Below are 15,315 nucleotides of genomic sequence, written 5' to 3' on the forward strand. Positions count from 1 at the left end.
TGCAGTGTAGATGTTCAGGCTGAGGCTGCAGCCGGCGTTCTGGGACCCTCCCACCTCGCAAGGTCCTTGGGCTCGAACATCAATACTACAATTAAACAGTCCTTTAGCCCGAGCCAGCTGGCACAGGACAGTCGCAGGTTTTTAACTGCAGTATAAACAGACCCTTACAGACAGGAAACAATTACAGCATGGGAACTAGGTGGCTCAGGGGCTTGGCTGCAGCACTTCTAGGCGTCTGATTCAACTCCAGCCTAGGTTAGGAGTGCAGAATACCCGCGATCATCTGACAGCTCTTGGTGATCTACTACACAGCATTAGTCTTGCAGAGAAGTGTCCATCCACATCACAACCCCCACCCCCAAAAAGAACGAACTCTGGCCACCCCCGGTGAAAGTCTTAAAGAGAGTTTTCGTTCTCCACACACAAAGCACAACCACGAACTTAGAGTTTACATGAAGAGAAAAAAAAACAACAAAGCAAGAAAGAACAGAAGTAAAGTCTCCACCAATGCGAGCAAGAGCACAGTGTCTCCTCTGCAACAAGCTGCAGCTGAACCAACCACAAAATGGCTGCTATCTCCAGCAAACTCCTAGGGAATTAAAAGTGCAGTGCAGCCAATAAATAAAATGACAAGAGTACATAATCTGTCAGTGCAAGCACGGAACCACGGAGGGTGACCAGACTGCCCATCCATATGGTCTCTCCAGGTCAAAGATGAGGCACGTTGGCAGGGCAACAGAACGGAAACTTACCCCGAGGCTGCCCATTCTTTGGCTAAATAGAGAGCGTCAATCTCCAGGTCTTCATGCCAGCAATTCTCACAGACACTTAATGCTCTTAAAAATGTAAGGGGAAAATCCTGGCAATGGCAAAACAATCAGATGGGGCAGTTATTCAAAGCAGGGGGAAGGCAGCAGGTCGGGGTTGGGGAATAGCCACAAGAGTCAATCTGAGGGCCAGGATGTTGTATATAAATGACCACAAAGTGTTAGTTTCAAGAGTGGGACAAGCCTGATGATAATATTGGGGAAAGGGGTTTGGGAGGAAACAACAACAGAAAGACAGATCAAATCAACTCCAGGTAGAGCCCATATATTTGGCTTCAGGCAACAATGCAGTGGAGAACTGCTAGATTTTAAAATAAGAATTACCAAACTGGATCAGACCAGCGGCCCATCTAATTGTGTTTCCTGTCTCTGGCAATGGCCAGCCCCAGATACCTAAGAATGCACTGAAATCCCTGTAATGGACAAGTAATAGAAATTGGAGAAGTTTTTCCAAAGCCCCCCAGTGAGCATTTGGCTTATGCCCTGAAGCATGACGCTGTATGACCCTCATCATTGTTATCCTAACTAATGGGAACAGTGGATGTGCTCAATAGGTCCATCAATGGCCATTAGCCAGGATACATAGGGATAGTGTCCCTAGACTCTGTTTGCCAGAAGCTGGGAGTGGGTGACAGGGGATGGATCACTTGATGATGACCTGTTCTGTTCACTCCCTCTGGAGCACCTGGAACTGGCCACTGTCAGAAGACAGGATTATGTTACGGTTATGTTTCAATATCCCCATCCCCATCCTTTCTTTAATGGATCAATGGACTCCCTTGGCAGTGAGTTCCACAGGTAGCTAGGCACTGTATTAAACTACTGCCTTTTGCCAGTTTCAAATTTGTTGCCTTTCAATGCAATTGACTGTCGTCTTCTTATTATATTATTATATTGTCCTCTTGTTATTATATAAAGGGCGAAAAAAGGGATGCCAAATTTACCTTCTCTATGACATTAATTTATTGCAAAGGACATCACAAGAGAAACCAGAAAAATAACCTGAAGCAGCTGGTAACTGACTATTATGCCAAGAGTCCATCTGCAGAGACAAATTTATCACAATAGTACACAGTTATAACATAAAGAAAAGGAGGACTTGTGGCACCTTAGAGACTAACCAATTTATTTGAGCATGAGCTTTCGTGAGCCACAGCTCACTTCATCAGATGAAGTGAGATCAGATCAGGCTGTTCCTCTGAAACCAGTTATAACATAGCTTAGTCTTGCCTGTGTGGAAAGCACCAATCCATGCTATAATACGAGATTCCATTAACATGCCTGTAACACAGCTGGGTCCTGCCGTCTCAGTGGGATATAGCCTGGTGTCCCTTGGATGGGGACACACAAGATTCAACAGCAGGTAGCTATTAGCAAGGTGCACACTGCCTGCAGCTCAGCTCATCTTATTATATAAGAGAGATTGTGCACAGGGAGGGAAAACGTAAGTGACTTGGGTACTCCAGGATGTTAGCAATTCAATAAAGCTAAACAAACAAGGTCACCATTCTGAAGAAAATAGGACATTGAGAGACAACCGCTGGGAGGTGCACAGAATTCACAAGAGGGGGAACGGAGACAATAGACGCCCCAGAGCTATTTGCGCCCCCGTCAATGAAAATAACAAGAGGGTGGGGTCGTGAACTCTTCCTAAAGGAAAGGGCAGGCGCTCCAGGAATTCAGAAACCTTTTTTTTTTTTTTAAAAAACAGGGAAATGTGGCTAATTATGGAAGAAGCTACCTAGGGCAGCCATAGGAGCAATGGGTATAATCAGGCTCTTAGAAAACAGACATCGGGGCAAGCATGTAAAAGGAAAAAGTTACCAGGGTTTCAAACAAGTGAACAGAGCTAGATAGGGCCAGACATTCTCCTACACCGAGTAATTTGGCTGGGTCTGTTCCCTGCTTCCTTCAAATTCTTAACTGTCCCAGGATGTTTGGATCTTGGATGATCTGAACTTAGCCAGGAGCAGCATGAGTGATAGCCAGACATTTTGGGGGACTTTTCAGCCCCGCATGTCATTAGCTCCTAGCAGTGTAGGGCCTATCACACCCAGCAGAGCTGTTCTGATCTCCCCAGGCTATCAGCCTCCTTCTCTGGTCACGGAGACAGAAGTTCGCAGAAAGAAAGAGGGTGGTATACACGCACTCAGCTTGGGAGATAAGAATGGTCTGAGAAGGAACCAGCTGGAGGGTGAAACAGGTCCAGGTGTTGGGCGAGGTAAGGCAGGTGGCAGCAAAGGCAGAATTCAGATCCTCCTGCTCCAGAAGCACAACCCCCTTCTATTTGACGTAGAAGGCAAATCTCTATTTGGTTAAGTAGGGTGACCAGATGTCCCGATAAAACCAAATGTCCTGATATTTAACCCTTTGTCCCACGTCCCGACTGATGTATGATCAGGACACCATTTGTCCCGATATTCAGGTAAGGAGGTAAACGGGAGGGAGGCACCGACTCTGTGGGTGCTCCGGGGTTGGAGCACCCACTGGGAAAAATTAGCGGGTGCTCTGCACCCACCAGCAGCCAAGCTCCCCTCTCCTCCCCCTCCTTCCCAGCGCTTCCCGCCACCTAACAGCTGTTTGGCGGCACTTTGGACTTTCCGGGAGGGAGGGGGAGGAGCGGGGATGCGGCGCGCTCAGGGGAGGGGGCGGAGAAGAGACAGGGCAGAGGCGGGGACTTGGTGGAATGGGGGCAGGGCGAGGGCGGTGCAGGGGTGAGCACTCACCGGGCAGAGGGGAAGTCAGCGCCGTAGGGCTGAGTAGCAGGCGGGTGGGTGAAGAGGCGAGCCAGCAGCGGGAGGGGTGGAGGGGAGTAAGGAGGCGAGTGGTGGGTGGGGGACTGAGGAGGGATACAGCATTACAGCAAGCCAGCAGCAGGTCGGGGGATGATGAAGGGCGTGCTGGAGGGGGGGCGAGCGGGACCTGGAGCAGGATCTGGGAGCAGTGGGGGTGGACTGTGGGCAGGGCTGACAGCACCCCAATGTGTCCCGATATTTCACTGTTCTGATCTGGTCACCCTAAGGTGAAGGGACCTATGATACACAGTTGGGCCTTTCCAGGTCCATTCAGCAGAGGGCTGCCCTGCACGTTCTCACTAGCCAGGCCATCACAATGGCCCTCAGGTGAATGGGTAAGGCATCTGGCACCTTCCCCCCAGGGCCCTCCGTGCTTGGAGCCGGCACTCTGACAGGGCAGCACTCACCTCCGCTGCCCTGAGTTCTAAAGGGTGCAACATCTCAGATGACGCTCACAGCATCCCCCCAACCTGCCTTGGTTTTCTCTGCTCGGTCAGAGCCCAGTCATGCTCTGCGTGCAGCTGCGGTTCCCCCTCACAGGCTGGCACAGGAGCAAACTGACAGCTTGATGGCTCGATGACAGAGTAAACAGAGGACCTTGGACACAGGGACAGCAGCTGGGCACAGACAGAGACTCTTGCATGGGACGGTTGGTGCCCCAGATGAGGAGGAAACAAAGTCAGAATTGCTGCAGGCAGATGGAACTGCACTCGAATCAGTGGAGTGGCTCAGAAGCGTAGGCTCCATGCGCTCCTCTCTGCTCCCGTCAGAGCAGGCCAAACCCATCAGAATCCAGCCAGGGTGTCCACTGCAAGCAGCCTCCTTCTTCCTGATCCTGCAGACGCTCCTCTGACCCAAATCAATGGGGCTCTGAGGCATGTGTGCGGAGGGGAGGGGAAGCAGCCATTCTCCCCACTCATCTCCCCTCCTACCCACAGGGATCTCCCCATTGTAGATAATAGTGATGGGGTTCAGCACTGTCTTCTGTGCTGTCCCCATCTGCCAAAACACTCATCTCCCCCATGTACATGCAGTGGATCGGCTCTCAAAGGCGCACCACTGCCATAGGAGAAGGGGGTTCCCCTGGGAAGTAGCTAACCAGCACCAAGTCTCTTTCTGCAAGTCTCAAGATCTGCAGGATTTGCCACATTGGGTGAGTTTCACCCCATCCACTGTTGGGGGGGGAATCTATCTCTTGACTGCAAGCTCCCATGGTTTTAATGTCACAAGTGATGGTGAAACTATTCCACAGCCTAAGAGATCTCACTGACCCTAATTAATCTCATACGCCTGCCACAAAGCCCTATGCACACAAGCCCCACAGGGTGTATGTCACAAATGCAAGGGCTAGAGCCCCAAAGCTTCACAGAGCTTCAAACAAGGTGCCAGGCTCATGTACAGTGTTTAGAAAACAGCTGCAGCATCACTTCAGCCACCGGCATGAATAATAACAACAATTCTTCAAAGAAACCCCCCGGAATTAAAATAAACTACGATGTCACATTGCTACAGGTCCTTTCATCCACGGACATCCAGGTGCCTTGCAAACCATTCGTTAATTAAGCCTCCAAACCGCTCGGGGGAGAGGGGTATACCGTTACTGTATTCATTTCACTCCTTGGGGAATCACCAGCACAGCGCAATTTCAGGAACTTGCCGAAGGTTACACCAGGGACAGAATGCTCCACCTCTGCCCGCTAACGCAAGTTACAACCACAACTTGTGTTGTCCACATTACAATTTAATGTGTTAGTTAACACATGTCTGCCAATGTGTTTAAAAAAAAAAAAAACACCTTTGTTCCTAGGTAGCCCCACCCTAGCGACTCTCCTGTTTTGACCACAATCCCCTCCCAGCAGCCTGTTGCCCCTTCCTATAATGCAATAAATATCATGAATATTTGAATGAAAAGCAAGATCACTCAAAGTTTCAGCAGTTCATGCACAGACCCTTAGATCGAACCAACCTTTGGCTTCTTTGGAAATGCTGTAGCTCTGGGACTGAAGAGGGGGAGTTTTAGAGACACGAGTTTAAACCTTGGGTGAAGGGACTGTGATGGCTTTAGATTAGGCGAGCAGCGGGAAAATCCAGTCCTGGATATTTAACCCTTTGTCCCACTTCCCGGATAGGGAAAATCCAGTCCTGCCATTTCCAGTAAGGATTATTTAAGGCTTTGATTCTTTTTATCCTAAAAATAAAGGGGTCAAATTTTTCCTCCCATGTCAACACCACCCCCATATCTTCTAATGGAATTTAAAAATCTAACAAGCGTCCCCTGAACATGCTGAAACAGGCATCTTTGGGCCTCTCTCAACAGATTGTCTGAATTTGAGGCAATTATGCTTCAGACCATCTCCATGTGTATGCTGTGCCAGCCGGACTCTGATCTGACCTACCCCAGTGTCAGTCAGGAGTAGCTCCATTGAAGCTAGTGGATCACCCTGGTGTGAGCTCAGCATCAGGCCCAGATTACATAGGAAAACAGCCTAAGTTGAAAACAGCGGTGTTTTTAAACCTGCAACACCATAGTCCTGATGCTGAGCTGCCTTGTGCACTGTGCTGTCATTTATTTACAGCTGTGTGAAGCCAGGGTAGAACACTGCCAAATCAGAACCCTCCACTCGTGTGCACAGATGATAGTGTTTCACACCCCCCTCTGCACAGCTATAGCTGGCCACACACAGTCAGGAAGAGGGCAAGCAAGCTCCTTGCGGTTTCCAGTTATTTCTTTTCCTTAAAAAAAATTGCACATTTTAATTCTTTCCCCCACAATTCTTTCCTCCTTTAGGAAAATAAGGGACAGGGTTGGCCACCCTTCCTGACACGCGTGGGTCCTTGCTCCTTGAGCGCACCCATTGATTAGAACGGGTTCTGCTCATGGAATTAGGTATGGCTCACAAAATGGTGTAATCCGCTGGGCAAGCTGAAGTCAGTGTAAGAGAGGCCCAATCTGTCCCTTAAAAAAAAAAAAAATTAAAAAAAAACATCCACCCTTTCTACAGAAGGGAAAGTACAAGAGTACCTGCAGTTCACAGATTTCAAACCGTAACAGCAGTAGCTTATGGAAGGAGACGCTGTGAGACAGCCAAGAGGAGCCCAGCAGGATCACTTGACAGAGAATATAACCGAGCCATCAGAACGCCTCCCCTCATCACCATCACAGCCCTAAACCCCACTTCCTACAACTCAAAGTGGATTTGACGCGAAACCCTGGGAAAAAAATCTTCCGAGGCGTTGCTGGGCCAGGTTCTGTCTGATGTAAAGTGCAAGGGGCTGCATGACTTCAGTGCGGTTACTCCTGATGTACACCAGCATCACTGAGATCAGAGTTTGGCCTAATCCTCTCATGTTAAACAACAAGAGAAATCATTTTTTCAACACCTCAATCCTTTTCATAACAGCCTGACCTCCCTGCACTTGTTGACTCAGGGCTGGTCTCCACTGCTAAAAGAGTGGGGCTTTCTGTACGGGGGATAACTATACCGCAGGATAGCTCCTGCGCTGAAAACACACTGAAGACAGGGCACTTTAGTTTTAGGGGAAGATTAAACTCGCTGAGCTCAACCCTGCACCTCTGCCTGGGGCAGACCTTCACTGTGCTTTGAACTCGGGATAGTTACTGCAAGGTAAAAAACCGCAGCTTTTAGCAGTGAGGGCAAGCTGTCAGATGGGCAGAGAGTTCACTGCAAGACCTCCTCTAGCACAGGACTTCACTCGCTGTCTTCCATCCTTTCTCCCTCTTAATGTCAAGAAATATTGCACGCCTTCGCTGTTCTCACCCTTCCTCCCGTTTTCAACAAAGGGAGGAATTCCCTTTCCGACTATTTTTCTTTTAAAATGGTTCATGCTGTGAGGGCATTTTAAAACACACCTTTCAGACGAGACATACAACTGAGGTCTTGGTGGCGTGGGGCCCATTAAAGATCCTACGGCAATTTTCACAAGAGTATGGGGTGTTAAACCCAAAGTCCGGGATGAATACAAGTCTGGATCATTACTTCCTCTCATCAGATCCCCTGGTATGGGGTCCTGATTCCAACTGCACTCACGCCAGCGTAAGTCAGGGTAAGCGAACAGAGGTGCTCTAGCTAGGGCACTGCACGGGAAGTCAGGAGATCTATTCCTGACTCTGCTACCCACTTGCCGTGACCTCAGGTAAGATGCTTTTCCTGTTTCCCCTCCTACCTTTTATCTGTCTTGTCCATTTACATTGTAAGCTCTGCAGGGCAGGGACTGTCCCTCAGGGCTTGTCTACACTCACTGGGCTGCAGCCGGTGCAGCTGTAGGGCTTCATGAAGACGCTCCCTACATCGAAAGGAGAGCGTCTCCCATCGGCGTAGGTACTCCACCTCCTGAAGAGGCAGTATCTGTGTTGACGGGAAAAGCCCTCCTGTCTACACAGCGCTGTCTACACTGGGAGTCCAGTCGGTGTAACTGCGTCGCTCAGGGGTGTGGATTTTCCACACCCTTGAGCAATGTAGGTATACCGACATACGTCTGTAGTGTAGACGAGGGCTGTGTCTGTACAGCACCTGACTCAGTGGGGCCCTGATGTTGTTTGGGGTGTGCAGGCATCCTGCAAAAAAAAAGTAAAAAATAATAACTCCAGCCAAGTCAGTGGAGTGATACCAGCATGAAACTGGAACTGGTGTAAGATCCAAATCAGAACAGTGTTCTTTATTTCCTGCTCTAAGCTGCTAGGTGGGCACTGTTAAACAGCTGCTCCACTCCAACCTGGAGACAGCTGCATTTCAGCATGGGGTAAATTGATTCCTGTAATAATTACTGAATAACAGCATAAAGTGCTCTGGATTCCTCTGGGATGAAGAGCACTATATAGATGCAAAGCATTACTATGCAGACAGGGTAACCTGTGTTCCTACTTTTGTCTGGCTGGGCCATTTCCACTTCAAACTCAGCAAAACCAGGAGTGTCTGCTGGACGTGCAGCACACGCCAACTGATTCGCCAGCTTCAGAAGAGCCACTGGGCGAGAGAGAAACACCTTTTCCTTGTTGCTAAATTTTCACTTGCTTTGCTCCCCTGGAAGAGGATCAAAGCCGCCTGCAGCCTGAGCTTTACTCTGCCCTGCCCTTCACTCAGCCCGGACTGCACTGAGCCAATGCCTCCTAACGCAATCTGGGGCTGCTACGATCAACTGCAGCATAAACTAACCCATCTCTACCCGAGAAAGCTGGATGGTTCAGGGGCTCGCCAACGTGATGCTAGACCCCTTTCCCCACCAGGTTGCCGGTTCAGCTCCGGCGTGCGTCAGTAGTTACCCTTTGGTGGCGTACATGCAGTGAGTTGTTGGGTCTCAGCCTGGTGCCTCTCTGAGGGGCAGGGGAAGATCCATCCCTGCAGTTAGCCCCGTGGCTGGCAGCCTGGGGCTAACTCCCTCTCTCCTCCCGGAGCCGGTCTCCTGGCCCCCACCCGGCGCAGGGAGAGGGCAAGGCTGCCGTTGGGGGTACCCACGCACCAGCGGGCTGCGGGCCGGCACCGCTGCCTCCCGGGGAAGGGGCAGGGAAGGAGACTGGCACTTACCCCTGCAGCAGAGCAGGACGAGCAGCAGGAGCGGGCAACGCATGGTGCCTCCCTGGATCGCCGCTGAAGGTTTCTCTCTCCCGCAGCCCTGCGGGGACGGCCGGCGCCGAGGCTGGGCAGGGGGCCGGCTCTGCGCGACGCACCGGGGCTCGGGCGGGGTGACAAGCGCCCGTCGCCCGTGGAGCCGGGGCGCTGCTCGGCGCCGGTCCCTAGCACCGCTTTGCAGCCCCCTCGCTTCCCCCCCCCCCCAGCAGCCTCTGCGACCCCCGCTTTGCACGGGGCTTGGGGGGCTCCGGGGAGCCTGGCTCGGGGCAACTCGCCTGCTCCTGCGCCCGGCGCTGCGCTCCAAATCTCCCCGCCCGGCAGCGCCCTCTGCCCGCCGTGCCCCGCGGCTCCCCCTGCCGGGTTCCCTGCGCCCCCAGGCGCCGGCCGCAGCTGCCTTTGTCGAACGCTGCAGCCGCCGCCGCTGCCCTGCGTAGCCCTGCGGGGTCCCAGCCCGGGCACCGCTCCGCACTCCCGTGCGGCTGAGCCAGGGGCGAGCGATTGGTCCGCTTCGCCCAACCCTGCTTCCTGACTGGCTGCCCCCCCGTCCGGCCCTGATTGGCCACAGCAACGGCCTGTCCACTGCGGGTCCCACCCTCCCACTTGCTGATTTTAGGGCTGGTGGTAGGGGGCCTACCAAATTCACAGTCCAGCTGGGTCAATTTCAGGGGCATAGGGTTTTTTAGTCCATAAATTTCATGATTTCAGCTATTTACATCTGATATTTCACAGCCTTGTGATTGTTGGGGTCCTGACCCAAAGAGGAGTTGTGCGGGGAGGGAGGTCACAAGGTTATCGCACGGGGGGCTGCGGTACGGCGACCCTTACTTCTGCACGGCAGCTGGCGGTGGCCCTGCCTGCAGAGCTGGGTGGCTGGAGAGCGGCGGCTGCTGGCCGGGAGCCCAGCTCTGAAGGCAGAGCCGCCGGGAGCACCAGCGCAGAAGGAAGGATGGCACAGTAGGGCATTGCCACTCTTTACTTCTGCGCTGCTGACTGCAGAGCTGGGCCCTCCGTCAGCAGCCACCGCCCTCCGGCCACCCAGCTCTGAAGGCAGCGCAGAAGTAAGGGTGGCAACACAGCAACCCCCCTAAAATAACCTTGTGACTCTCCCTTTTGGGTCAGGACCCCCAATTTGAGGAACATTGGTCTCCCCCATGAATTCTGTATAATATAGAGTAAATTTTACAGGGGAGGCCAGATTTCACGGGCCGTGGCATGTTTTTCATGGCCGTGAATTTGGTAGGGCCCTCCCCGTTTGCACGGGTGCAAAGGTAGCAGGGAGTATGCAGGAGGCTCACTGCTATTCCCATACATTCCCCCACTGCTCACTGATGTGTGAAGCTTTCCCTTGGTGGTAACAGAAAAACCAGAAGGATTATGGGGGCTGGAGTTGGTTCTACTTTCAACAGCTGAAACTGTATGAAAAACGTTATGAATCAAAGTTTTACACACATCACCTCTGATCAAAACCAGACTGAACGATACCAACTCTCAGTAGTACTTAAGCTGCTAACTCCTTGAGGCAGGGACTTTTAGCTCTGTGTATGTACAGCCCCTAGCACAGTGGGGGTCCAGATCTATGACAGGCTCCTAGGTGCAACCGCAATACAAATAATAATATGCATGTTTTTAAGTATATATTATCTGAGATCCAGAAACAGCCTTCATCCCGCACTGTGCAAAATTCCTCTTAATTTGAGTAACAGATTTGAGCAAGTGTAAATGACACAATACTTCTAAGGCCACCCCAAATGACATGGCTCTGTGATGGCGAGACAGTTCGGAAGCGTCCAAGGCTTTATTTCAGTGCAAAGTACTGCCCCATCTAGGGTGATCAGATGTCCCGATAACATCAGCATTGTCCCAGTATTAGGGGCTTTATCTTATATACACAACTCTATGCCCTCTTGAAAAGAATGTGTCCCGATTTTTCACACTTGCTATCTGGGCACCCTACCTCCATCAAACTCCCTGCCCACAAATTGCATTTTCAAATGTTGCTTGCATAAACAACTGGGATTTGAACATTTAAAAAACCCCACATTTTTTTGGTTCAAGAACACAAAAATAAGCAATATGTGAAAAATAAACTTAGCAATAAGGCAACATTTGCTACATTTATTTGTTGCTGCTGGAAGGTCTTTATCTAACATTTAGCGACGTCGTATTTTGCTGCTACCAGGAGACTAGAAATAAGCTTAGAGGTTTCCACTGAACTATCCCCTCTCTCTGGGAAGTCCAGACATATCACTAACGTGTCCAGTGACAATCTGGATTTAGTGATATCAAAAATTAAATTAAGGACAGATGTCCGAAAAGCAGCCAGCCTTGGATACTGCAGTCTGAGGTTTTTACAAGGTTGTTACCACGGGCAGTGAGTAGCATAGGTTGGGGGAGGCTGTGCCTCCCCAAACAGCCTGACGTGACCCTGCCCATGCGCCCCAGACCCCTCCTACCTGCTTCCAGTTCCCTTCCCAGTGCTCTTCCACGGCTGAGAGGCTGGAGCCAGTGCTCACAAGGCCCGGGGCTGTGGGGTCTGGGGCTGGGGCCACGCCACACTGCCCGTCTGCCCGGCGCTGGGGTTGGGGGTTCGCCAGCTATGTCGCCCACCTGGCACTGGGGTTAGTGGTGCTCCAGGCACGCTACCCGCCCAGCACGCTGAGGCTGGGGGCGCTCTGGCAGCGCTGCCTGCCCACCGTGTTGGGGTTGGCGGTGCTCCAGCCATGCTTCCCACCCAGCACTCCAGGACTGGGGACACGCGGCGGCATGTGCTCTGGGCTTTGGCAGTAGTGGAAGAGGAGGGGCGGGGCCTTGGGTAGAGAGGGAGGGGCCAGGGCTTAGCCTCCCACAATGGCTCGTTCACCAGCCGCCCATGGTTGTTACAAGGTTACAAAGGTTGTTACAAGGAGGAGGGAGAAAAATGGTTCTTAACCACTGAGGACAGGACAAGAAGCAAGGGGTTTAAATTGCAGCGGGGCGGTTTATGTTGGACATTAGGGAAAACTTCCTAACTGTCAGGGTGGTTAAGCACTGGAATAAATTGCCTAGGGAAGTTGTGGAATCTCCATCATTGGAGATTTTTAAGAGCAAGTTGGACAAACACCTGTCAGGGTGGTCTAGATAATACTTAATCCTGCCATGAGTGCAGGGGACTGGACTGGAAGGGACCTCGAGAGGTCATCTAGTCTATGATTCTATGATTTTATGTTGCAAAAGGTAACTTTCCTTTTCATACACACACATTCTCGACAGCAAGTCCGAGAATTTATTTTTATTTATTTTAATGTGAAGAGACTTTGAAACATCACCTTATAGTGTTCTTATTTTAATGGGATCATATACTTAGACTGTAAACTCTTTTGGGGAAGAGACTGTCTTTTTGCTTTGTGTTTGTATAGCACCTGTCACAATGGGGTCCTGGTCCCAGGGCTCCCAGATGCTACTGCCATAGAAATCAATAATGAAAAATTCATAACTTCATAGATTCTAAGGCCAGAAGGAACCACTGTGGTCATCTAGTCTGACCTCTTGCGCAACACAAGCCATAGCACTTCCTGCCAAATAATTCCTGTTTGAACTACAGCAGATCTTTTAGAAAAACGTCCAATCTTGATTTAAAATATTTGGAACCCTCCACAACCTTTGGTACGTTGTTCTAATAGTTAATTACTGTCACTTACAAACGCACCCCTTATTTCCATTCTGAATTTGTTTAGCTTCAATAAATAATAATAGGATGGAGGCAGGTATTTCCCAGTCTGGGACCACTGCTCAAAGGAGATTTCTTTTCCTTTCAAGTTTTGCCTGTTTTAACACATGCCAACTTTTCTCCTATGTATAAATTTTCCATATAAACTGGAAATTGAATGTTTATAGCCTGAAACCGGGATATTAATATTGTCACTCTTGTAGGAGGTCTTTAGAAATACTTTGCAACCTGGGGGTTGGTCTCCACAGGAAAATTAGCTTGACTTAACTACATGACTCGGGGTGTGAAAAATCCAGGTGCCTGAGCGGTGTATTTAAGATGATTTAACCCCCCCAATGTAGACAGGGCTAGGTTGATGGAAAAATTATTCTGTCAACCTAGCTACTGCCTCTCTGGGAGGTGGATTCCTTACGCCGATGGGAGAATCCCTCCTCCCCTGTTGGCATAGGTAATGTCTACACTGAAACACTACAATAGCGCAGCTATGCTGCTGCAGCATTTCAGTGACAAGCCCTGCGTATTAAGGACATATATCTGAAGTGTAGATGGGGAGAAGAGGCATGTGGGTAAATTAAACATGATTATTATTTACTATTTGCATTGAAGTGGCACCTAGACACCACCAATCAAGGATGAGGGCCTCATTGTGCTTGGCACAGTATATGCATATAATGAAAAAACAGACCCTAACCTAGAGAATTTACAAATATTTATGCCCCACATCTTTCCAGTATCAAATAAATGACTCTCAGAGTCTGGCCATCTCTCAGAGCGCAAGTGTTGCATCCTGATCCCTAGAGGGAGAATCTGGATTATTTCGAGTTGGAGTTAGGCCTGGTCTACAATACAGATCTATATCAGTATAACTACATTGCTCAGAGGTGTGAAAAATCCACACCTCTGAACGACGTAGCTCTACTGACTTAGCCCCCTCACTCCCGCCCGGTGCAGACAGTGTGATGTGGATGGGAGAACTTCTCCTGTGAACATAGCTACCAGCTCTTGGGAAAGTGGATTAACTATGCCAATGAGAGAAGCTTTCCCATTGGCATAGTAGTGTCTTCACTAAAGTGCTACCAGAGCACAGCTGCACTGGTGTAAGTGCACCCTTGTAGCGCTGAATGTGAAGACAAGCCCAAAGAAGGGAAGGGGCAGTACTAATTCTCCTAGGACATTACTTCTCCACGAGGACTGACTGCTGAGGATCGAGTGCTTTTCATCAGCCATTTGGGGAATGAACAAAACACGTATCCGTTTTAAAAATCGGAGTATATTTTAATTTGACGCTTTGTCCTCCAACTCTCTAGAAAAATATCACCTCTGGGCTCAGACCAAGCATGGAAAGTATTTTCAGAAGGTTGAGCGGTTTCAAATGAGCGCAGATAACAGAACCCCGGGTGGATCCTTAATGCCGAGGAATTCCATTGTGGTACAGTGTCAGAGATGTCCATTGCACAGGCATGGCCAATGATTTTGCAAAAGAACTTTCTCTTAGACAGCTTTCTCTTAGACAGCTTAGACAGCTGCTGATGCATCCACCGGGAGACGTTACAAAAGCCAACTCAAGACAATAAAGAAAAGACAAAAGAAAAAGAAGATCCAAGGAGAAGAAAGAAAGAATAGAGAATTTGGGGGACTCCAGCTTCCAGCCCAGGATGCCACTAATGTAACAGCACAACATGTGTATCGGCTGCCTCTTTAATGAAATCATTTATTACACTTAGGACCAAAACCAATAGAGCTATGCTGATTAACTCTAGTGAGAATCAGGGCCCCTTAGTGCTAGCGATGGGCACGTTTTTTTTTACACTACATATGCACCCCATTGGGCCAGAGCCACCAGCATGTTACTTCAGGAAATTAGTGTACATGCACTGGAATCAAGAGATACACGAGCCCATCTGGATCTATGCCATGCTGAATCAAGCCCACTGTATGTAGCTGTGCCATACTGCCTAGTAATGTTTATGCCAGACATTTATTAGCTGCTCTTGGAGCCAGATCAGTGTATTAGTCAGTGTACGTATCATTTTGAAGACCATGAGACTTTTACTTGCATAGGAACTACAGGATCAGACAGATTTTCTGCACCAGTTTATGTTTTTTGTAGGCAGAATTTTGTGCTCATGATTAACTGTCCACACTTGTCTGATTGTGCCCATTTACATGGGACTCTGAGTGCAAAAATGCAGAAACAGTCAATAGCCGGAACAAACTTCTGCCCGTGGTAAAAGCAGGCCAGTTTTAAAATCACAAGTGGCTCACAAGGCTGCTGTGGATTGGGAAATGGAGTGTTAATGCTGCAGCGGTTGTACTGTATCGGCACATGGAGAACAGGGAGAAACCTACTGTCAAGGCCGATTCCCCACTCGGGCACTTTGAGTGCAGGTGGGGGCCCA

General features: G+C 49.9%; 1 protein-coding gene across 3 annotated transcripts in view; it reads right to left on the bottom strand.

Annotated features, from left to right (window-relative positions):
* PODXL (podocalyxin like) overlaps nucleotides 1–9,391 on the bottom strand; it is a 93,227-nt gene extending 83,836 nt beyond the window's left edge. For all 3 annotated transcript variants that reach the window (XM_048836688.2, XM_048836690.2, XM_048836686.2), the window contains exon 1: nucleotides 9,166–9,391. In XM_048836688.2, the coding sequence (XP_048692645.1) occupies nucleotides 9,166–9,208 (43 nt within the window). In that variant the 5' untranslated portion in view covers nucleotides 9,209–9,391. The remainder of the gene's footprint in view (nucleotides 1–9,165) is intronic.
* Between the last annotated feature and the right edge of the window lie 5,924 nt (nucleotides 9,392–15,315).

This window comes from Caretta caretta, chromosome 1, assembly GCF_965140235.1.
Source record: "Caretta caretta isolate rCarCar2 chromosome 1, rCarCar1.hap1, whole genome shotgun sequence".
NCBI classification, from domain to species: domain Eukaryota; kingdom Metazoa; phylum Chordata; order Testudines; family Cheloniidae; genus Caretta; species Caretta caretta.